The 24443-nt window shown below is 44.2% G+C and overlaps 1 protein-coding gene, 3 non-coding genes and 1 pseudogene across 5 annotated transcripts in view; all 5 read right to left on the bottom strand.

Moving 5' to 3' along the window:
• The window catches only part of TEX14 (testis expressed 14, intercellular bridge forming factor), a 109512-nt gene extending 86336 nt beyond the window's left edge, over positions 1-23176 (bottom strand). For both annotated transcript variants that reach the window (XM_027519833.1, XM_027519832.1), the window contains exon 1: positions 23026-23176. In XM_027519833.1, coding sequence (XP_027375634.1) covers positions 23026-23161 — 136 coding nt within the window. In that variant the 5' untranslated portion in view covers positions 23162-23176. The remainder of the gene's footprint in view (positions 1-23025) is intronic.
• Positions 2349-2562, bottom strand: LOC113878712. The gene has a single exon (XR_003507128.1). It is a non-coding gene; the product is annotated as a small nucleolar RNA U3 (small nucleolar RNA).
• On the bottom strand, positions 6279-6492 carry LOC113878707. Its single transcript, XR_003507123.1, has one exon. It is a non-coding gene; the product is annotated as a small nucleolar RNA U3 (small nucleolar RNA).
• On the bottom strand, positions 10910-11102 carry LOC113878714 (annotated as a pseudogene).
• LOC113878709 lies at positions 12224-12439 on the bottom strand. Its single transcript, XR_003507125.1, has one exon. It is a non-coding gene; the product is annotated as a small nucleolar RNA U3 (small nucleolar RNA).
• Positions 23177-24443: the final 1267 nt, after the last annotated feature.

Genomic DNA, 24443 nt, shown 5'->3' on the forward strand with positions numbered 1-24443 from the left:
GTTTCTCATCATGTACTCTGCATATAAATTAAATAAGCAGGGTGACAATATATAGCCTTGAGGTACTCCTTTTCCTATTTGGAGCCAGTCTGTTGTTCCATGTCCAGCTCTAACTGTTGCTTCCTGACCTGCAATACATATTTCTCAGAAGGCAGGTCAAGTGGTCTGGTATTTCCATCACTTTAGGAATTTTTCATAGTTTATTGTGATCCACACAGTCAAAGGCTTTGGCATAGTCAATAAAGCAGAAATAGATGTTTTTTTCTGGAACTCTCTTGCTTTTTCGATGATCCAGCGGATGTTGGCAATTTGATCTCTGGTTCCTCTGCCTTTTCTAAAACCAGCTTGAACATCTGGAAGTTCACAGTTCACATAATTCTTGAAGCCTGGCTTGGAGAATTTTGAGCATTACTTTGCTAGCATTTGAGATGACTGCAATTGTGCGGTAGTTTGAGCATTCTTTGGCATTGCATTTCCTTGGGATTGGAATGAAAACTGACCTTTTCCAGTCCTGTGGCCACTGCTGAGTTTTCCAAATGTGCTGGCATATTGAGTGCAGCACTTTCACAGCACCATCTTTTAGGATTTGAAATAGCTCAGCTGGAATTCCATCACCTCCACTAAGGGCCCACTTGACTTCACATTCCAAGATGTCTGGCCCTAGGTGAGTGATCACACCATCGTGATTGTCTGGGTCATGAAAATCTTTTTTGTACGGTTCTTTTGTGTATTCTTACCACCTCTTCTTACTATCTTCTGCTTGTTAGGTTCATACCATTTCTGTCCTTTATTAAGCCCATCTTTGCATGAAATGTTCCCTTGGTATCTCTAATTTTCTTGAAGAGATCTCTAGTCTTTCCCATTCTATTGTTTTCCTCTATTTCTTTGCACTGATCACTAAGGAAGGGTTTCTTATCTCTCCTTGCTATTCTTTAGAACTCTGCATTCAAATGGGTATATCTTTCCTTTTCTCCTTTGCTTTAGGCTTCTCTTTGCACAGCTATTTTAAGGCCTCCTCGGACAGCCATTTTGCTTTCTTGCATTTCTTTTTCTTGGGGATGGTCTTGCTTCCTGTCTCCTGTACAGTGTCATGAACCTCCATTCATAGTTCATCAGTCACTCTATCAGATCTAGTCCCTTAAATCTATATTTCACTGCCACTGTATAATTGTTAGGGATTTGATTTAGGTCATATCTGAATGGTCTAGTCATTTTCCCTACTTTCTTCAACTTAAGTCTGAATTTGGCAATAAGTAATCATGATCTGAGCCACAGTCAGCACCCGGTCTTGTTTTTGCAAACTGTATAGAGCTTCTCCCGGAGAAGGCAATGGCACCCCACTCCAGTACTCTTGCCTGGAAAATCCCATGGATGGAGGAGCCTAGTGGGCTTCAGTCCATGGGGTCTAGAAGAGTCGGACACGACTGAGCGACTTCACTTTCACTTTTCACTTTCCTGAGTTGGAGAAGGAAATGGCAACCCACTCCAGCGTTCTTGCCTGGAGAATCCCAGGGACGGGCAAGCCTGGTGGGCTGCCATCTACGGGGTCACACAGAGTCAGACACGACTGAAGTGACTTAGCAATAGCAATAGAGCTTCTCCATCGTTGGCTGCAAAGAATATAATCAATCTGATTTCAGTGTTGACCATCTGTTGATTTCCATCTGTCCAACACACAGTTGTGGATGTGACTGGTGATGGAATCAAGGTCCGATGCTATTAAGAGCAATATTGCATAGGAACCTGGAAAGTTAGGTCCATGAATCAAGGCAAATTGGAAGTGATCAAACAGGAGATGGCAAGAGTGAACGTTGACATTTTAGGAATCAGCAAAATAAAATATACTGGAATGGGGGAATTTAACTCAGATGATCACTATATCTACTACTGTGGGCAAGAATCCCTTAGAAGAAATGGAGTAGCCATCATAACAACAGGAGTCCAAAATGCAATACATGGATGCAATCTCAAAAACAACAGAATGATCTCTGTTTATTTTCAAGGCGAACCATTCAATATCATGGTAATCCAAGTCTATGCCCCCAACTAGTAATACTGAGGAAGCTAAAGTCAAAAGGTTTTACGAAAACCTACAGGACCTCCTAGAATTAATACCCCCCCAAAAGATGTCCTTTTCATTATAGAGGAGTGAAGAAACATGTGGAGTCAATAGGAAAATTTGACCAGAGTACAGAGAACAAAGGCTAATAGAATTCTGCCAAGAATATGCACTGGTCATAGCAAACACCAGACCCATTCCACAAACACTTAAAACATAACCCAACAAGCCTAATTATATCACATAAAAGTGACAGTACACTGCTTTCAACAAACCAGTTATAAACAAAACCACTCAGATGGTGTCTTCTCCCTCTTACTCTCCCAAAGGAAGAGAAGAACGATCACCAATGGTCAGTGGCAGCTGCAGAAGCAACACCAAGGACCAGCTTCACGCTCAGGAGAGAACACTACATCTCCTCCTCATGGTTTCGGGTGCTCTACACATTCAGAGAAACTTCTCTAGTAACAAACTATAGAAATGATCCCTGAAAGTATAGTCTTAAACCCCAGCCCCCGGCCGCTGCCGGGTCTGTGCTAGCTGTGAACTTTTCACTGAGGGCAACACAGTTTCCCCACCACTTGGCCATTTTTTCTTCAGCTGGGAAAAAAAGCAGAAAGAGCTCTTACAATACAGCTTTCAAATGCTGTCACTTACCAACTCATTTGAACATTGTCACTGAAAATGTAATTTAACATTTTTAAAAAATCAAACTTAATTTACATAATACAGAGTGACAGCCAATCACAACAATGCCAGTAGGCATTTGCTACACAGATGGACTAAAGCTGCCCCGCCCCTGAAAGCTGTAAAGGAAAGGGCGGGTGTCTGCCTTTGCTCCTGAGAACCTAGCTGATTCCACTGATAACTCAACCTTAGCAGCTGCATTCAACCCTGTCCAAGAAGTAATAAGAGGTCACCATGACTGAGGCAGAGACGGGGACTGGGTGGCTGACAACCAGCTCTGGAAAACAGAACCTTTGGGGGTTTTGCCACAGGATTACACTACCTGTTCACACTTTCTGAATTTTTAAAATAAAGCTGGCTTCTGTCTTTGACATTATTTCTTCTCCTGACAAATACCTGAGTGCCAACTATGACAATACTGCTGCTGCTACTGCTAAGTGGCTTCAGTCGTGTCCAACTCTGTGTGACCCCATAGATGGCAGGCTCCCCCCTCCCTGGGATTCTCCAGGCAAGAACAGTGGAGTGCGTTGCCATTTCCTTCTCCAATGCATGAAAGTGAAAAGTGAAAGTGAAGTCACTCAGTTGTGCCCGACTCTTAGCGACCCCATGGACTGCAGCCTACCAGGCTCCTCTGTCCATGGGATTTTCCAGGCAAGAGTACTGGAGTGGGGTGCCATTGCCAATACTAGCTACTATTTATTGTGAGTTTGCCAGCACCATTCATCATTTTAACTGCTTTAACTATGAGACCAATACGAGTATAATCGTCCCATTTTTATGGATGGGGGACTAAGGCACAGAAAGGCCTTGGGTAACTGGCCTGAGGTCTGTCAATAGCAGAGCTGGTAGGTGTCACCTTAACCATCATCCTGGTTTGGCTTTCTATGTGCTAAAGATTACTCTAGGTACTGGGCAAACAGAGGTCCCTACTCTCACAAAAAGCTTACACCCTGCTAGGGGAGAGAGATGGCAACAATCACCCAGAGGATGAGATGATGAGGAATGCAGAGGATGATAAGAGTCCAGAGAGGGATTTGACGGCCACTTCAGATTTGGGTGCTCAGGGAAGGCCTCTCTTTGGAGGTTGCATTTAAGTGGGGAAAACAATGAATACAATGACCCAAAGAAACGAACAAGGTTGTGTGTTCCAGCAACTGGAAGACAGCTAGAGAACACAGGGTAGGAGGAAGAGCAGGCAGGCCAATGTCTGAGGATTTTCTAGGCAAGTCCAACTCCCGGGCAGTCTGGATTTTAAGTGTGAGGGAAGCCATTGAGAGGCTGGAAGCTGTGAAGACCAGTTCCGAGGCCACTGCAAGCAAGGTGTCTGAAGGAGAGATCATGGTAGCTTGCAAGGAAGGAGGAGAAACATGGGCTGCTCTGGAAATTCAGTTAGTAGGATGGGACTCACTGGTGGGCTTGCTGCAGGAGGAGGAGTGGGGTGTCAGGGAAAGAGATTTCAAAGATTGACATGTTGGCAATTCAGTGGGTGGTGCTGCTACAGCAAAGACTGGAGAAAGAGGGATTTCTCATTTAAAGGAGGGGCATTCTCACAAAGGGGGAAAGGAGTGCTCACCTATTGTCCTTGCTTTATCTAATTTCACCCTTAATGACAGCTCTATGTGTTAATGCTATTTATATTCATTTACACAGAGAGACAGATTGGGGTCAAGGAACTTCCCAGGAACCCACAACTAGTAAATGACAGACCAAGGCATATTCCTGGGGCTTCCCTGGTGGCTCAGAGGTTAAAGCGTCTGCCTGCAATGTGGGGGACCCAGGTTCGATCCCTGGGTCGGGAAGATCCCCTGGAGAAGGAAATGGTACCCCACTCCAGTATTCTTGCCTGGAGAATCCCATGGACGGACAAGCCTGGTGGGCTACAGTCCATGGGGTCGCAAAGAGTCGGACACGACTGAGCGACTTCACAGAACAGAAAAGAACAGGAGGCATATTCCAGAGCATAAACTGCTCCTCTCACCGCTCCCAATATTTCAAGAGGACCGAGAACTAATTTAGGCTTACAATGAAAGCTTGGCCACTATAGATCCATAAAGAGAAACTCATGGAAGAACTACAGACATTTAATAGCAATGAGAGTAAAAGAGGTTTAACACTGACTAATAATGGCGATAGTGGTAAAGAGCAAAAAGAGACGCGGGTTCAATCCCTGGCTGGGGAAAAATACCCTGGAAAGAAGATGGCAACCCATTTCAGTGCATTTGCCTAGGGAACCCATGATAAACTTGTCAGGTTAGAGACAGCTCACATGACACACAGACAAATATGACTGGAATGACTCAGCACACACAGAGCTATAAAAGAGAAACCCTCCAGCGCTGTGCAAAGGCCACTGGCAATAAGGTCAGTCAGTTCAGTCACTCAGTAGTGTCTGACTCTTTTCGACCCCATGAACCACAGCACGCCAGGCCTCCCTGTCCATCACCAACTCCCGGAGTTCACTCAGACTCACGTCCATAGAGTCAGTGATGCCATCCAGCCATCTCATCCTCTGTCGTCCCTTTCTCCTCCTGCCCCCAATCCCTCCCAGCATCAGTCTTTTCCAATGAGTCAACTCTTCGCATGAGGTGGCCAAAGTACTGTGTTTCAGCTTTAGCATCATTCCTTCCAGAGAAATCCCAGGGCTGATCTCCTTTAGAATGGACTGGTTGGATCTCCTTGCAGTCCAAGGGACTCTCAAGAGTCTTCTCCAACACCACACTTCAAAAGCATCAATTCTTCGGCGCTCAGCCTTCACAGTTCAACTTTCACATCCATACATGACCACTGGGAAAACCATAGCCTTGACTAGATGGACCTTTGCTGGCAAAGTAATGTCTCTGCTTTTGAATATGCTATCTAGGTTGGTCATAACTTTCCTTCCAAGGAGTAAGTGTCAGTCAGCATCCACAGTGATTTTGGAGCCCAAAAAAATAAAGTCTGACACTGTTTCCCCATCTATTTCCCATGAAGTGATGGGACCAGATGCCATGAACTTCGTTTTCTGAATGTTGAGCTTGAAGCCAACTTTTTCACTCTCCTCTTTCTTCAAGAGGCATCTGCATATCTGAGGTTATTGACATATCTGCCAGCAATCTTGATTCCAGCTTGTGCTTCTTCCAGCCCAGCGTTTCTCATGATGTACTCCACATATAAGTTAAATAATCAAGGTGACAATATACAGCCTTGACGTACTCCTTTTCCTATCTGGAACCAGTCCGTTGTTCTAACAGTCAGTCCAGTTCTAACCGTTGCTTCCTGACCTGAATATAGATTTCTCAAAAGGCATGTCATTTGGTCAGGTATTCACATCTGTTTCCTTTACAGCTTTCAGGGGCAGGGCCGCATTAGTCAGTCTATGCAGCAAATGCCTTCTGGGCTTATAAAGACTTGGGTTGTGACTGGCTGTCACTCTACATTATGTAAATTAAGCCTGATGAGGTACACGTTTTTAAAACATAGCTAAAACACGGGTGAGTTAAATAAGAAACATAAAATGATTCCTTTTCTTAGGGAAAGATCAATTGTAAGTGAAACCACTCAGACGGTGTCCTCTCCCTCTTACTCTCCCAAAGGAAGAGAAGAACGATCATCAATGGCCAGTGGCAGCTGCAGAAGCAACACCAAGGACCAGCTTCACGCTCAGGAGAGGACACTACATCTCCTCCTCATGGTTTCGGGTGCTCTACACATTCAGAGAAACTTCTCTAGTAACAAACTATAGAAATGATCCCTGAAAGTATAGTCTTAACCTCCAGCCCCCGGCCGCTGCCGGGTCTGTGCTAGCTGTGAACTTTTCACTGAGGGCAACACAGTTTCCCCACCACTTGGCCATTTTTTCTTCTACTGGGAAAAAAACAGAAAGAGCTCTTGCAATACAGCTTTCAAATGCTGTCACTTATCACCTCATTTGAGCATTTTCACTGAAAATATAATTTACCAGTTTTTAAAAATCAAACTTAATTTACATAATACAGAGTGACAGCCAGCCAATCACAACCCCAGTCTTTAAAGCCCAGGAGGCACTCGCTGCACAGATGGACTAAAGCAGCCCCGCCCCTGAAAGCTGTACAGGAAAGGGCGGGTGTCTGCCTTTGCTCCTGAGAACCTAGCTGATTCCACTGATTACTCAGTCTTAGCAGCTGCATTCAAGGCTCTCGAAGAAGTCAGAGTTTCAAACTCTGTTAAGAGGTTACCATGACTAAAGCAGAGATGGGGGCTGGGTGGGTGAGAATCAGAGCTGGAAAACAGAACCTTTGGGGTTTTTGCCATAGGACTGCACTACCAGTTCACACTTCATCAGTTTTTAAAATGAAGCTGGTTGTTGCGTTGACATCCTTCTTCCCTTCGCAAATAATGAGTGCTAACTATGAAACTGTTGTTATCGTTCAGTCGTTAAGTCATATCTGACACTTTGCAACCCCGAGTGCTGCACTGCAGCACCTCGGGCTTCCCTGTCTTCACTTTTTCTCTGAGTTTGCTCAAACTCTTGTCCATTGAGTCGGTGATGCCATCCAACCATCTCATCCTCCGTCACCCCCTTCTCCTCCTGCCTTCAATCTTTCCCAGCATCAGGGTCTTTCCGATGAGTTGGCTCTTCGCATCAGGTGGCAAAAGTATTCAAGCTTCAGCTTCAGCATCAGTCCTTCCAATGAATATTCAGGGATGATTTCCTTTAGGACTGACTGGTTTGGTCTCTTTGCAGTTTAAAGGACTCTCAAGAGTCTTCCCCAGCATCCCAATTAGAAAGAGTGAAACTATAAAACTGCTACCTAGTATTTGCACCAGCTTGCCAGCCACCAGTCATCATTTTAAGTGATTATACAAATATCATCCCATTTTTACAGACAGGGGGACTGAGGCACATAAAGACTAAGGAACCTGTTGAGGTCTGTTAATAGCAGAGCTGGTAGGTTTCACCCAGATGTGTTTTCTATGTGCTAAAGATTACTCTAGGTACTGGGCAAACAGAGGTCCCTACTCTCACAAAAGCTTACACTCTGGTAGGGGAGGGAGATGACAACAATTACCTGAGAGGATGAGATGATGAGGCATGCAGAGGATAAGAGTTCAAACAGAGAGGGATTTGACGGCCACTTCAGATTTGGGTGCTCAGGGAAGGCGTCCTTTTGGAGGTTGCATTTAAGTGGAGAAAACAATGAATACAATGACCCAAAGAAAGGAACAAGGTTGTGTGTTACAGCAACTGGAAGACAGCTAGAGAACACAGGGTAGGAGGAAGAGGGGAGGGCAGGCAGGCCAATGTCTGAGGATTTTCTAGGTAAGGCCAAGGCCTGGGGAGTCTGCTTCTTCAGGGTCTGCTGTGGGAGTTCTAACTCCTTTGCCATTCATTTGCTGAAGGTCAGAAATTTCTCCTAAACCTGCTCCAACTGAACTCTGTCATCACTGCTCACCCCATTGCTCTACCTAATTCAGTTCCTCCTCCATTTCCCCCATTAACACAAGGAATTATTATCCACACATTTGATCAAGTCAGAAGACCTGACAGTTATCCTTGACAGCTCCCCTCACTCATGTCTTCAGTGATCCCAATGAAATGAAATTTATGGTTTATATTTCAAAGCAGAACATGAAAAAATTAAACCTAAAATTCTGTGTGTTTGTTTGGGCTTCCTCCATCAAATGCAATGTGCATCATTACACATTAATCAGAGTCCCTCAAAAATGGGAGTGCTGGTCAACCATAAATTTTTTTTTTCTTTCTTTTGACATTAGCAATGGGATTTCTTAAAAGAATTTCATTCTTTCTCACCTCTGTAGGAGGGCATGGTGACTTGCTGCTTACTTTGTACAAGTTCACTGGGACTACCTGGTTCCTTGGTGAACTTTATATAAAATATCAGTATGTCATTTTGATGTACAATTCTTTGGAAAATGTATATGACTGTCTTCGACTTCTAACAGCTTTCTGAGAGTCTGCTTCTCAGGTTAATCCTCAGATTAGCTCAAATAAAACTCCCATTTTTTCCCCTTCTTCTTGTTAGTTGAATTTTGTCAACAAATCAATCCCAATTCCTGTCAACTTTACCACTTACATATCTCACAGATCTCCTCTTTCTCTATCATCACTTCACCTTCTCCCAAGCAGATGAATGCAGCAGGTGCCTAACTGGCCTTCACACTTGCCACCTCATTGCTGTTGTTTAGGCACTAAGTCATGTTTTACTCTTTGTGACTCCATAAACTGTAGCCCGCCAGGTTCCTCTGTGCAAACTCACCCCTCCCGAAAAGTATAACTGCCATAGAGCTTTTAGAGTGACCTTAAAACACACAGCAGATGCGGTCACTCTCGTTCAATAGCTGCCCTTAGCTTTCTGTCCACCATGGTTCGACCAAATTCTGCCTTCTTTCACTCCTCCTCTGGACTAAAGTCTTATAAATCCTAAGCCTACACATATTCTATTTCCTTAGCTTAGACTGAGATACAAAGAAAGAAATCACTATAGAGGACAGGAAGTGATGTCTGCCTACATGTTTCAGAAGAGTGACTTGACTGACAGGAGAGTACAGGAAGCAAAGTAACTTTGTTTTAATACCCTTGAAAGTGAAAGTGAAAGTCAGTCAATCCTGTCTGACTCTTTGAGACCCCATGGATTATACAGTTCAAAACACTAGAGTGGGTAGTGCGGGGAGCCGGTGAGGCATTCTGCTCATGACAAAGGTCATGAGGAAGGAGGCTCGGCATACGCAAAGGCGGGATCGAGCCTCAGGAGTCCCCCCGGATATTCTCGAGCATTTCCCCCCCAAAAACCAGAGTCTGCCTACTTTATTGCTTTGTGCTCTCACCTCTGACTTTACTGGGGGCTGTCCCCTACCACCATCTCGCTCTCTCTCTGTCAAAGAGTTAACTTACAGCTCCAATTAATAATGTCCCTGGGCAATTAGGAGTGTTTAAATCCAAACCCCTCAGATGGCTCTCTAACTCGCCTGACAAGTTTACCCGGACTCCTGCAGCTATGCATACGATTGTTTACAGTCTCCTAGCCTCCAGAGGCACGGGAAGCTTAAGATATTCAAATAGCTTAGAGCCTCTCAGAGAGTTAAAAACTGTCAGAATAAACTAGTAAAGGATTTCATTGATGAGTCAATGCTTGTTGCCAAGTTTTCACATCCCCTGAATTGTATCCTTGAATGTGTATTAATTAATAGTTGGTATATAGTAAAAAATAAGTAGTGGCCTTGGTGTTAGTAACTTTAGACCCTTAAGGTAATAAATTCTTTCCTTTGTTGTAAACCCATTACACATCCGCCCTATAGGAATGCAATTTTATCTTTGGAAGATGGTGCCAAACCTTAAAATAATTACTCTTAGAGAAAATAAGTCTTTGTTGATAAGTCCTTGTCAAGAGTCATAAAATGTTAGTAGGCCTTCTGGCCAGAAGATGATATAAATCACCTAAACCATTTGTATACGATAAATTTGCAGGAAAGAAACCTTGGTTTTTGATAAGAATCAAAGACTGCTGACTTTGCATCCCCTATTATCCTCTATGTGTAACTTAGGGTATAAAAGCCCCTGTTAAAAATAAAGCTACGGGCCTTGTTCACCAGCGCTTGGTCTCCCCATGTCATTCTTCCCTTTAACTTCCAGCTGAGTCTCCATCTGGAGCGCGGAACCCACCACGCTTACTAATTATGCCTGGGCTTCTAAGACCCACTCGAGAAGGTGTCTAGGGTGAGGCACCTTCCGCTATTTGAGAGGGCGCCTGCGGCCTACGTAAGTGGTGCAAACTTCTTGTCTTGAAGTTTTATTGGTCTCCTGCGTAAACCAAGCTACTCAGCTTCTTTTCTCCACTGAATTTTCCTACTGAGCTATCCTCATTCTATTGTTCTCTATATCTCTAATTAGCATATAAATAGTCGCCTAGGCCGTCTCTCCTTCGAATACCCTGGATCAGCTGGGGCTGGTCCCCAGCAGGGTAGCCTATCCCTTCTCCAGCAGATCTTCCCAACCCAGGAATCAGGGAATCGAACTGATATCTCCTGCATTGCAGGCGGATTCTGTACCAACTGAGCTGTGAGGGAAGCCCTTAATACCCTTGGGCCACCCCTAATGTGTGAAGGAGCTCATGACCTGTAAATCCAATCAGAAAACAAAAACTTAAAATTGCATCAGAGAAACTCCCCCCTCGTTTCATTGGAAAAATCACAGATAGTGTTCCCCGCCTCTTACTCCTCCAGGGGAAAAGAACAGTCATCAAAGGCAAAAGGCAGTTACAAATGCAACATCAAGAGATGACTTCACATTCTGGAAGAAAACCTGCCTCCTTGTGGCCTTTGAGGACTCCACACAGAAACCTTCCAGTAACAATCTAGAGAAATCTCTTAAAACATACAGTTGCTTTAACCCCAGAACCTCTGCTGGGGTCATGGCAGTCAGTTCAGTTGCTCAGTCGCGTCTGGCTGTTTGCGACCCCAGGCACTGCAGCACGTGAGGCCTCCCTGTCCATCAACAACTCCCGGAGTTTACTCAAACTCACATCCATCGAGTAGGTGATGCCATCCAACCATCTCATTTTCTGTCATCCCCTTCTACTCCTGCCTTCAATCTTTTCCAGCATCAGGGTCTTTTCCAATGAGTCAGTTCTCAGCAAGTGGCCAGAGTACTGGAATTTCAGTTTGAGCATCAGCATCAGTCCTGCTAATGAATAATCAGGACTTATTTCCTTTAGGGATCACAGCAGCCACACACTTTGTATAGATAGTGACATTTCTCATATAAAGGCAGATTCTTTTGGGGGGGGGAGTGCACACGGTGTGGCTTTCCCTCATGCCTCAGACAATTAAAAAAAAAAACAAAACCTGCAACGTGGGAGATGTGGGCTCAATCCTTGGCTTGGAAAGATCCCCTAGAAAAGAGCACGGCTACCTACTCTGGTACTCTTGCCTGGAGAATCCCTATGGATAGAGAAGACTAGCACACTACATACAGCCCAAGAGGTCGCAAAGAATTGGACGAGACTAAAAATCTATGGTTTTTCCAGTAGTCATGTGTGGATGTGATTTGAACTATAAAGAAAGCTAAGCACCGAAAAATTGAGGCTTTTGAACTGTTGTTGGAGGGGACTGTTCAGAGTCCCTTGGACTGCAAGGAGATCCAAACCATCCTTCCTGAACAAAATCAATCCTGAATATTCCCTGTAAGGACTGATGCTGAAACTGAAATTCCAGTAGCTTGGTCAGCCGATATAAAGAACTGACTCTTGGAAAACCACTCTAACGCTGAGAAAGCTTCCTCAAACCAAAATTAAAGCCTAAACCTCAACGATATACTCCAGTTCAGTCATGTACGACTCTGCGACCCCTTAAACCACAGCATGCCATACCTCCTTGTTCATCCTCAACTCCTAAAACCCAGCAAATCTCAGCGACATAGAAAACTCAAACTCAATTCTCCATATAGCTAAAAAACTAACACCACAGAAATCTTACTTTTCAGAACATCAAAATAGGAACGAAACCACTCAGACGGCGTTTTCTCCCTCTAACTCTCCCAGACGGGAGAGAAGAACGATCATCAACGGCCGATGGCAGCTGCATCAAGCAGCACCAAACGCCAACTTCACGCTCAGGAGAAAACGCTGCGTCTCTTCCTCGTGGTTTCGGGTGCTCTACACGATCAGAGAAACTTCTCTAGTAACAAACTATAGAAATGATCCCTGAAAGTATAGTCTTAACTTCTACCGGCCAGCCGCTGCTGGGTCTGCGGGAGCCGCTCACTTTCTACTGACGGCCACACTTGTGTCGCTCCCCTCGCCGCCTCACAAACATTTTCCATATTACATCCTGAAACTTGGTAAAACGGCAAACTTCAAAATACCATATTCGCTCGGAAATAGCCCAGAAACACTTCAAAGCCGCAGTACGCCTCATTAGCATACGGCTTCCTGGCACCCAATCGCAGGCGGCCGCTTCCGACTCCTACTCCAGCCTGCCGTCGCCCCAGCCACCGCATCCCGAGCTCCGCACCCAGGCAGGGTCGCCGCGCCCCTCTGCAGGCCGAGCGCACGCTTCCTGCCACCGGTCCGCGTGGACGGCCTCTGCCTGCTGAAGTCCGCCTGCTTGGAGAGGCCAGGTTTCTTTTGTCTTGAAAGAGAGGTGGGGGCGAGGGGGGAGGAGAAAACACAGAGAACTAGTCTAATCCTGCATAGTAACAAAGGCACCCACGGTGGTTTATGAACGTCTTCTCCACGAATAAGGCATTTTAACCCATGGTCTCACTTCCTGCTCTAAAGGGAAAGGGTGTGGTTATGTCCCCATTCTCACACAGCTGGCTGGAGCACCTGTCACAAAGCTCCTCAAGGGAACCACAGGTGCTACTAGGTACCTGTGGCACTTGATCAAGCCCGGTTCTTTCTGGAAAACCACGGTGTCTGCATCAGGCGGCCTGAGCTCCAGTCAAGTTCATTTCTCTAAGAAAGCATTACATACACCATCTCAAACTTTGGTCGTGAATGACTGATCTTCCTGGCTTCCACATCTCACAGGAAGCCAAACCATTTACTTGTGGCAAAAGTTAGTCCCAGCTTCTCCTCAAAGAACACACCTTACCTACGATGCTGTGTAACTGTCACTTAACTTCCTGTTGTAAAGAGGTTTCTGCCCCAGGTCTTCCAGCATGCCAGAAAGCACAGTGCTCTGTGAACATGCAGTCCGTGGTTTTCTGAATCAACCACATTTTTTCATGTTACTGTGATGCATTTCATCTCATCCTACCACCTCTAGTTGAGCAGTTCCTTAAGTCTTAAAGAATTTTAAGGTCCCTTCCAGTCACTTTCACACAAGAACCCCTTGTCTCTGGTCTCAGCCCTTCCGTATACATTCTCTGCTCCTCTAACCTTTCTGTGGACTTCTCTCTATGCATGCCAATCTTGGCCTCCTATGAGCAGATTCTCAGTTCTTCTCATCTCTCCTGGATGCCTCCCTTCAGCTTCCCAGCTAACAGTGACCACACTGTGCTTTGTGTACATAGCTCTCTGAGTTATAAATGCATTTTTTCCCCTACTCAACTGTGAGGTCTTTAAAAGCAGGAAGCAGGTCATATTGCTCTCTGCATCTCCAGCCAGTTGCCAGCCACTGTAGCTGCCCAGCAAATGCATACTACTGAATGAATGATGAATCAATGAATGTATCATTCTTTCCCTCAACCTGGTTACTGATATAATTATTTCCAACCACCTCCCCTCCCTTTTTCTCTACTCTTGCTCCAATAAGGGCAACCTGTCTATAAGAGAGTGAGGTTCCTACCAGCAGGGTTCTTGGCCATCTTCTCTAGATCATCCTTGGTTTCAGCATGGATTTGCAGACAGGTCTATTCTGGGCTGCGGGCTCATATACTCCGCCTTCCATTTGACACGCCACTTGCCTAAATCTCAGGTGTCTAACTCAGGTGGCCCAGACTGACTTCCAATAGCTTTTTTCCCAAACCTACTTCTCTTTCAGGCCGTGATACCACATTCAACCCAGTTGCTCAAACCAAAAACAAGTCATCCTACTCTTTTCTTTTTTTAATCTTATTTATTCATTTATGTATTTATTGTTTACTTTTGGCTGTGCTGGGTCTTCTGTGCTGCGCAGGCTTTCTTCTAGTTGTGGCAAATAGGAGCTACTCTTTGTTGCGGTGTGCAGGCTTCTCACTGCAGTGGCTTCTCTGGTTGTGGAGCACAGGCTCTAGGGCACATAGGCTTAGTAACTGTGGCTCCTGGGCTCCAGAGCACAGGCTCAACAGCTGCGGTGCGCAGTCTTAGTTGCTCTGCAGCACGTGGAATCTTCCCAGATCAAGGACTGAACCTGGGTCTCCTGCACTGGCAGGAGGATTCTTTACCACTGAGTCACTAGGGAAGCCACATCCTACTCTTTTTTTTCCTCCGCTTAAATATGTCATTGCCTTCTGTAGCCAGAGCAATCATTTACAAAACTAGAAATCTACTCTCAGGTACTTGGCACAAGAGCTCCTAAAATCCTTGGAATGTCCTTAGTATTAGGAATGACAAGTGTCTTTGGTATGCTGCTGAAATGACTCTTGGCTGAGGGGTTCTGAGACAGCTTCAGTATGGGGCTGGTCACAAGAAAGACCACGATTTTCAGCTCTGCCACAGCCCTCCACTTCAAATCTTGTCCCGCCTCCAGCAGGAGAGAGGGGCTGGAGACTGAGATCAGTCACCAGTGGTTGAATCAATCATGCCTGAATAATGAAATCTTCATAAAACCCTAACTGATTATATTTGGAGAACTTCCAGGTTGGTAAACAGATTGAAGTGCTGGAATTGTGCTTTGACCTACACCTCGGACTTTACGGGGGGCTGTCCCCCACTACCTCTCTGAAAAAAGAGTTAGCTTACAGCTCCAGTTAATAATTCCTGGGTGTGACAGTGTTTCAACCTACAAACTCCTTTGGAAATCCTCTAGCCTGCCTGAATAGGTTTTTCTGGCCACATGTGATTGTTCAGAGCCTCCCAACTGTGAGAGGCAGGAGATGTTCTAAACTGTCTAAACACAGATTCTTTTGAGTAGTTAAAAGATTGATTAGAAATTGTATTGGTGAAGGGATTTTCACTTGTTGGGCCAATGTTTGCTGCTGTGTTTCCATATCCCTTACCTGCTGTGTCCCTGGCAGTGTATTGATTAATATAATTGGTGTAAGTAGTAGCTTTAATGTTTGTAACCTGGGACCCTTGAGTTAATTCTTTTTCTTGTTATAGCCCACCACACCTTTGCTCTGTAGGAATGCAACTTTATCTAATGCTTTTGGAGGGTGGCTCCTGACCAATCACCTTTAGAGAAAAATAAGTTTTCTGAAGAAAGGGTCTTAAAATGTTAACAGGCCTCCGGGCCAGAAGATGATGCAAATCACCTAAGCTTTTGCATATGATAAGTTTGCAGGAAGAAAGCCTGGCTTGCTGCATGACTCTACCCCTTCCCCCATTATCCTCTATGCATAACTTAAGGTATAAAAACTACTTTGGAAAATAAAGTGCGGGCCTTGTTCACCAAAACTTGGTCTCACCATGTCGTTCTTTCTCTTACCTTCTGGCTGAATTATTCAGCCTCTTTTCTCCACTGAATTTCCTCACTGAGCTATCCTTATTCCATTACTCTTTATATCCTTAATTAAAGTTTAATTAAGCAGTTGTTTCCTGATCCTCGCCGACACCGTCCCCGCTTCAAATTCCCTGGATCCACCGGGGCTGGACCCCGGCAATAAACCATATCAGTAATTACATTAAATGTTAATGGACTAAACACTCCAATTAAAAGGCAGAGAGTATCAGAATGCACTTTAAAATACGAGTGTCAACTCAATGCACTCTACAGAAGACATATTTTAACTCTATAGTGATAGTGATAGTGAAGTTGCTCAGTCATATCCAACTCTTTGCAACCCCATGGACTGTAGACTGCCAGGCTCCTCTGACCATAGGATTTTCCAGGCAAGGATACTGGAGTGGGTTGCCATTTCCTTCTCCAGGGGGGGTCTTCCCGACCCAGGGATCGAATCCAGGTCTCCCACATTGCAGGCAGTCTCTTTACCATCTGAGCCACCAGGGAAGACTTTTAACTCTATAAAGATATTTTATAAGGAGCTTAAAGTGGCTGTATTAATAGCAGAAAAATTAGACTTCAAGGTAAGAAATATTACCAGAGATAAATAAGGAGAGACATCTCATAATGATAATAGGGTCAATTCACCAGGAAGATGTAACAATCCTAAATACAGATGCACCTATTACGAAAATCCTTCCAACAGCCCATGAAGCCTCCTCGAGCTGCAGCTTACCTTGACAACTTCACCCCGTGCCACTCTCCTGCCACTTTGCCTTCTTCTCTAGCTCAAATCATCCACACACTTTTCCATCCTCTGAGCTCTGCATCACTTTAATCTTCCCTTGCTTCCAACTTTTACCTTTTACTTCTCTCACTTCAACTTTCCTTCTTTAGGGTCTAAGCCTAAATATTACTTTCTCTAAGAATTTTCCTTTGACTACCTCCCAGACAGGAGGCTGAAATATACTTGTGTGCTTCCTTCACACCCTGCCCGTCTCAGGACTTCAATTACTATCTCATGTCTCTGTCTCCTGCTGGATTATATTCATGGAAGCCAGGACTGTACATTTTTTCTTGGCTGCTCTAATCCCAAGGCTCAATTACTATACATATAATTAAAAACATGAGGAATGAGGGACTTCCTTGGTGGTGAGTGGTTGAGACTCTGTCTTCCGATGCAGGGGGTGTGGGTTTGAACCCTGGTCGGGAAGCTACGATCCCATATACCTTCCTTGTGGGCAAAAAAACCCCCCACAAGACAGAAGCAATATATAACAAATTCTAGAAAGATTTTTAAAGTGGTCCACACACAAAAAAATTCTTAAAAAAAATGAGTAAGGTCTGGGCTGAGGTTCTAGAACTCATCCATTGGGTTTTAGAACTCATAATCTGTAGTATCTGGTCTACTGAGTGGGACGAACTAAGTAGGATACAATCAGGAAAGTTTTTCTCCTTCTGCTGCCCTCCAGGACATTCTGTCAGTTCTCTCTTCCCCTCTCCTGAGAGGCACCCCAGGCAGATACCACACTCTTTTATCCCTTTGAGGCACTGAAAGCACAGATTCATTTTAGGCAATAAGTTGTTCTGCCATTTGAAATCAAAACTTCTTCCTTGCTCTTCCATTCTTCTAATCTCAAAGCTGTTTCTGACAACTCCAGAGCTGAAGTAGGGAGAGGACCAATGAGATGACAAGGGGCGAAGGCCTGTGTACTTAGCTGATGCTCTTTATAGCCTTTGGCTTTGTCCTAATGCCTGCTCTTTTGTGGGAGGGGTTAGTGGGTCCTTCAGGTATCTCCACCTGACTACATACCGCCCTAATGCAGGCCACTTCGCTCTTCTCGTGACTTTTTGTTTTTAATTTTTATTGGACTTTAGTTGATTTACAATGTTGTGTTAGTTTCTGCTGTGCAGAAAAGTGAATCAGTTATCCACATACATGTTGTTGTTGTTCAGTCACTAAGTCCATGTGACCTCATGGATCAAAGCATAATGGGCTTCCCTGTCCTTCACTATCTCCTGGAGTTTGTTGAAACTCATGTCCATTGAGTCGGTGATGCCATCCAATCATCTCATTCTCCATCACCCCCTTCTCCTCCTGCCCTCAATCTTTTCCAGCATCAGGGTCTTTCCAATGACTCGGCTCTTTGCATCAGGTGGCCAAGGTATTGCAGCTTCAGCATCAGTCCTTCCACTGAATATTTAAGACTGATTTCCTTTAGGATTGACTGGTTTGGTTTCTTTGCAGTTGAAGGGACTCTCAAGAGTCTTCTCCGGCACCACAATTCAGAAGTATCAATTCTTCAGCAATCAGCCTTCTATATGGTCCAAATCTCACATCTATATATGACTACTGGAAAAACCATAGCTTTGACTATACAGACTTTTGTTGGCAAAGTGAGGTCTCTGCTTTTTATATGCTGTCTAGGTTTGTCATAGCTTGCCTTCCAAGGAGCAAGCATCTTTTTAATTTCACGTATATCACCCATTTTTTTTAAGATTATTTTCCCATAAAGGACATTATAGGTATTGAGTAGAGTTCCCTGTTCTTATTATTTATTATATATATATATATATGTAGTAGTGTGCATACGTCAATCCCAATCTCCCAATTTATCCCTCCAATCCCTTTTCCCACTGGTAACCATAAGCTCTGTATCAGTGACTCTGTTTTGTAAGTAAGTTCATTTGTATCATTTTTTTTTTTTAGATTCTACATATAAGCAGTATCATATGGTATTTGTCTTTCTCTGTCTGACTTACTTCATTTAGTATGATAATCTCTAGGTCCATCCATGCTGCTGCAAATCACATTATTTCATTCTTTTTATGGCTGAATAATATGCTGGGAGGGATTGGGGGCAGGAGGAGAAGGGGACGACAGAGGATGAGATGGCTGGATGGCATCACCAACTCTATGGACGTGAGTTTGAGTGAACTCCGGGAGTTGGTGATGGACAGGGAGGCCTGGTGTGCTGCTATTCATGGGGTCGCAGGGAGTCGGACACAACTGAGTGACTGAACTGAACTGAATATTCCATTATATGTAAGTACTATATCTTCTTTATCCATTCACCTCTCAATGGACGTTTAGGTTGCTTCCATGTCTTGGCTATTGTAAATAGTGCTGTTATGATCACCAGGGTGCACGCGTCTTTTTGAATTAGAGTTTTCTCTGGATATATACCCAGGACTGGGATTGGTGGATCATATGGTAGTTCTTCCCAGGTAGCTCAGTGGTAAAGAATCTGCCTGCCAAGTGGGAGATGCAGGTTCAATCCCTGGGTCAGAAAGATCCCCTGGAGAAGGAAATGGCAACCCACTCCAGTATTCTTGCCTGGGAAATCCCAACAGAGAAGCCTGGCAGGCTACAGCCTATGGGGTCACAAAAGAGTTGAATATGACTTAGCGACTAAACAACAACAATGGTAGTTGTATTTTTAGTTTTCTCAGTTCAGTTCAGTCGCTCAGTTATGTCCGACTCTTTGCGACCCCATGAATCGCAGCACCCCAGGCCTCCTTGTCCATCACCAACTCCCGGAGTTCACTCAGACTCACGTCCATAGAGTCAGTGATGCCATCCAGCCATCTCATCCTCTGTCGTCCCCTTCTCCTTCTGCCCCCAATCCTTCCCAGCCTCAGAGTTTTTTCCAATGAGTCAACTCTTCGCATGAGGCAGCCAAAGTACTGGAGTTTCAGCTTCAGCATCATTCTTTCCAAAGAAATCCTAGGGCTTATCTCCTTCAGAATGGACTGGTTAGATCTCCTTGCAGTCCAAGGGAGTCTCAAGAGTCTTCTCCAACACCACAGTTCAAAGGCATCAATTTTTTGGCGCTCAGCTTTCTTCACAGTCCAACTCTCACATCCATATATGACCACTGGAAAAACCATAGCCTTGACTAGACGGACCTTTGTTGGCAAAGTAATGTCTCTGCTTTTCAATATGCTATCTAGGTTGGTCATAACTTTCCTTCCAAAACCACCCTAATTATTCTCCATATGGTTGTACTAATTTACATTCCCACCAACAATATAGGAGGGTTCCCTTTTCTCCATACCCTCTTCAGCATTTATTGTTTGTAGACTTTTTGATGATGGCCATTCTGACCAGTGCGAAGTCATACCTCATTATAGTTTTGATTTACATTTCTGCTGATTTCTTGCTATAGCTCCAGCCTCTCCATTGGAATTCTTCCTTCCTTCATAGCTGAGGTCCCTTCAAATGCTCAGCTACCCTCCAGAGTCTAACTACCCCACAGCTGATGAAAGTACGGCTACTCCAACTGCTGGTCTCTCGTGCTCATTCGGCCATCAAGGACTGCTCCAGGTAGGAGGCAGATGGCAGTCCTCTTGATCTCTAAATTCCAGGTAACATGTCAGACTCAATTAATGCCACCTTGGTGGCAGCTGGGGTTGGCTGGCATGTTTCTACTGTTCACCAGGCTGAGACACTGGCTCCCAACTCCCGGCACCAGAATTCTCTCCAGGAGGTTCACCTGTACTTGGTTTCCTGTGAATGCCTTTGGAACAGCCTTTTCCTCTGACACTCACACCACTGCCCCATCACCTTCTCTTAGACAGCCTGAGGTGGGTAATGGAGTTGAAGGTCCAAGATCATTTTGGCCATCTCCTAAGAAGTGTTGCTTTAGATCGTGGGGATATGTATCACTCCCTGTTTTTCACTCTGAGGCTTTAGACAAAATTGCCAAGCACAGATGAGGTCCTGCTTCATATCCAGTTATACCTGTCAACCTCACCGCCTGTTCTAGTTTAATATCAAGAATTTGAAGACGCATTAAGAAGTCAGACAGAGAAAGACAAGTATGATATCACTTATATGTGGAAGCTAAAAAACAAACAAGTGAATCTGACAGAGACTCACAGACATAGAGAACAAACTAGTGGTTACTGGTGAGGAGAGGGAAGAGGGAGGGAAAGAAGGGGGAGGGAATTAAGAGGTACAAACTACATGGATAAAATTAATAAGCTACAAGGATATGTTACACAACACAGGGAATATACCCAATAGCTTATGATAACTATAACTGGAGTAGAGTACAACATTTACAAATTGTAAATCACTATGTGGTACACTTGAAACTTACACACTGTACATTAACTATGTGTGCTAAGTCACTTCGATTGTGTCCAACTCTGTGACTCTATGGACTGTAGCCCACCAGGTTCCTCTGTCCATGGGGTTTCTCCAGGCAAGAATACTGGAGTGGGTTGCCATGCCCTCCTTCAGGGGATCTTCCCAACCCAGGGACCAAACCCACATCTCTTAAGTCTCCTGCATTGATAGGCAGGTTCTTTACCATTAGTGCTACCTGGGAAGCCCACATTAACTATACCTCCAAAAAAAAAAAAAAAAAAAGAGTTAAAAAAAAAAAAAGAATATGAAGATACAGAACATTCAGGAGATGTCTAGGAGACAGATAAAAAATGTCACAGAACTCTGCTTCTCATATTGGAGGATATGGATAGACAGACACTAGAAGTCATAGCATACCCATCTTGAACATCAATTTTCATATTAAAACACACACAGATCCGTCATGAGTAAAATGAAAAATTTTGGAGGCGGTAAAAAACAGAACCTTTTAAATAAATTTAGTTTACCATCAGCCACTTTATCTACAGATTCTAGGGATGGTAGAGAACTTTTTGAGAGAAATATTTTGGAGAAAGTTGAATCCTTAAAAAATGGGTGCTGCCCTTCTGGAAGTTGTCAGGAATCCTGTTGAGGCAAATGGAGAAACACTGTAGAGAAATTAGGTCACCTTGACTGCTCCATAAACCAGCTGAGAGAAACTTTCTAAGCCTTCTTTTTAATACTAAGATTGAAGAGAGAAGAGGGGGAATCTAACTGGACTTCTGGTTACTCTTGAAAAAGCAGGTCTGGATCTCTAGATCAGGAGCAAAATACCAACAGAGTTTCCGTTTGAGTATGATTTTCTGTGTGTGTGTTCTTTTGAAGATTGCCTGAGCTATGTTTGTTGTTTCTGTCTGCCCAACAGCAAAACAAAAACAAAACACCTTGAAAATAATTGGGTCATTTGTAGTCACATGGATGGACCTAGAGTCTGTCATACAGAGTGATGGAAATCAGAAAGAAAAAATCAAACGCATATATATTATCTGTATGGAATCTAGAAAAATGGTACAGATGAACCTATTTGCTAGCAGGAATGCAGATGAAGAAGTAGAGAACAAACTTTTGGACGAACCAGGGGAAAGAGAGGGTGGAATGAATTGAGCAGCATGGACACATATATACACTGCTGCTGCTGCTGCTGCTGCTGCTAAGTCTCTTCAGTCGTGTCCGACTCTGTGCGACCCCATAGACAGCAGCCCACCAGGCTCCGCTGTCCCTGGAATTCTCCAGGCAAGAATGCTGGAGTGGGTTGCCATTTCCTTCTCCAATGCATGAAAGTGAAAAGTGAAAGTGAAGTCGCTCAGTCGTGTCCGACTCTTAGTGACCCCATGGGCTGCAGCCTACCAGGCTCCTCCGTCCATGGGATTTTCCAGGTGAGAGTACTGGAGTGGGGTGCCATCGCCTTCTCTGCATATATACACTACCATGCATAAAATACTAGTGGGAGGATAGCTCTGCAACACAGGGAGCTCAGCTCTGCGCACTGTGATGACCTGGAGCCGTAGGATGGGGTTGGGGGTGGGAAGGAGGCTCAAGAGGGAAGGAATATATGTTTACTCATAGCTGATTCACATTGTTGTACACAGCAGAAACTAACAACACTGTAAAGCCATTATACACCAATTATAAAACAAAACAAACAAAAACACCTTGAAAACAAAAGTATCAAGTACCTCTAAGGAGCAAGGAAGAAGAGAACCATGAAAACTGGCCTTCTCACTCCACCACAGCCCTCAGAAGACTTAGTAGATGGGGTAGATTCGACGGAGAAAAGAGAAACAGGCAGAATCTAAAGTGGGTGGCTGGGGCCTGAAGCGAAACCTTTAGGGGCTTAAAGAATGGAAGACTTCATGGTTCCTTAGCACAAAACAAAACCAACAGCCTCCAGCGATTTACGACCTCTGTTGAGCAATCCAACTGCACTGATAGAGAACAGCTCATTTCTAAATTTAACTTCCAATTCCCCCAAGAATTCATAGTCTTATGATATACCTGGTTTTCCTTCCAATGCTATTCAGTAATGTGAATCAAGTTGCATGCGCTATTTTAATACGATGCCTACCTTTCTTAAGAATCCTCTTCACTTTCACATAGTTCCCCTGTTTGACATACTCATGAAGCTGTGCTTCCAAGGAGTCATTTCTTAAGGAACCAAGCTGAACAGGACAGGGGACTGGAAGGTGAACAGCCCGAGACATCCTGTTTCAAAAGAAAGCAACATACTTATTTCTAACTGAACCAGAAATGCAAGGAAAAAGCCTCGATTCTTTCACATTTCTTTCACTTCTTGTCCATTTTCATTTATAATGAATAGGATTGAGGGACAATTATGGAAATTCTCCAAGATTAGGGATTTCTCTGACAGTCCGGCAGTTAAGACCCCGAGCTCCTGAAGCAGGGGATCTGAATTTGATCTCTGGTCAGGGAGCTAAAATCCTGCATACCTTGAGGCATGGCCAAAATTAAATAAATAAAAATAAATTCTAAAAGATTAAATTTTATTCTCAATGTTACTGTTGAAATTGAAGAACTCAATATTTTTGTCAATTCCTGGGAGTGAAAACGGAGAAGGTAATGGCAACCCACTCCAGTATTTCTGCCTTGAGAATCCCAGGGATGGGGGAGCCTGGTGGGCTGCAGTCTATGGGGTCACACAGACACAAGTGAAGCGACTTAGCAGCAGCAGTAGGGAGTGAAAAAGTGATGATACCAAGAAGTAGAATTAGAAATACACATTTATTGCATCATCAAGACCATTAGGAGAGTATTAACTTTTTGAGTGTGTGTTTTGTTTTGTTTTGGCCTTGAGGCTTATGGGATCCTATTTTCCAGACCACGGATTGAACTCGAACCCTTAAAAGTGGGAAGTCCTAACTGCTGGACTACCAGGGAATTCCCAGGAGGGCATTCACTTTGAAAAGTTAGGGGACTTCCTTGGGGGTCAAGCGGCTAAGACTTGGCACTCCCAATGCAGGGTGCCCAGGTTTAATCCCTGGTAGGAGAACTAGATCTCATGCCAAGACCAGAAGATCCAGCATGTTGCAACTAAGACCCAGTGCAGCCAAAATAAATACAAATAAATATTTAAAAAATTCTGCACCACAGTAACTCTGGTCCAAAAAAGAACAAACAGTATACAAATGCAGTCATTTATGCAGAGGGTAGACAGTCTGTGGATTGGGTTCATAGTTCAGACTCTGAAGTTCTCAACCTGGCTGTGTCACTTCCCTGTGTGACCTTGAAGAAATTATTTAACCTTTCATGGGCCTCAATTTCCTCATCTATAAATGGGAGTACTCTGTAAAGTGCTTAGAACTCTGCCTGGAACCAAGGAACTCTCTATAGTTGTTAGCTGCTGTCATGCACACTAGAACCTATGCACACTAGAATGGTGACTGCACCATTTCACATTACCACCAGCAGTGAAAAAGGGTCCAAATTTTCCCAGATCTTCATCAATATTTAATTCTTGTTTTGTTC

The sequence above is a fragment of the Bos indicus x Bos taurus genome, chromosome 19 (assembly GCF_003369695.1).
Source record: "Bos indicus x Bos taurus breed Angus x Brahman F1 hybrid chromosome 19, Bos_hybrid_MaternalHap_v2.0, whole genome shotgun sequence".
Classification (NCBI taxonomy): Eukaryota; Metazoa; Chordata; class Mammalia; order Artiodactyla; family Bovidae; genus Bos; species Bos indicus x Bos taurus.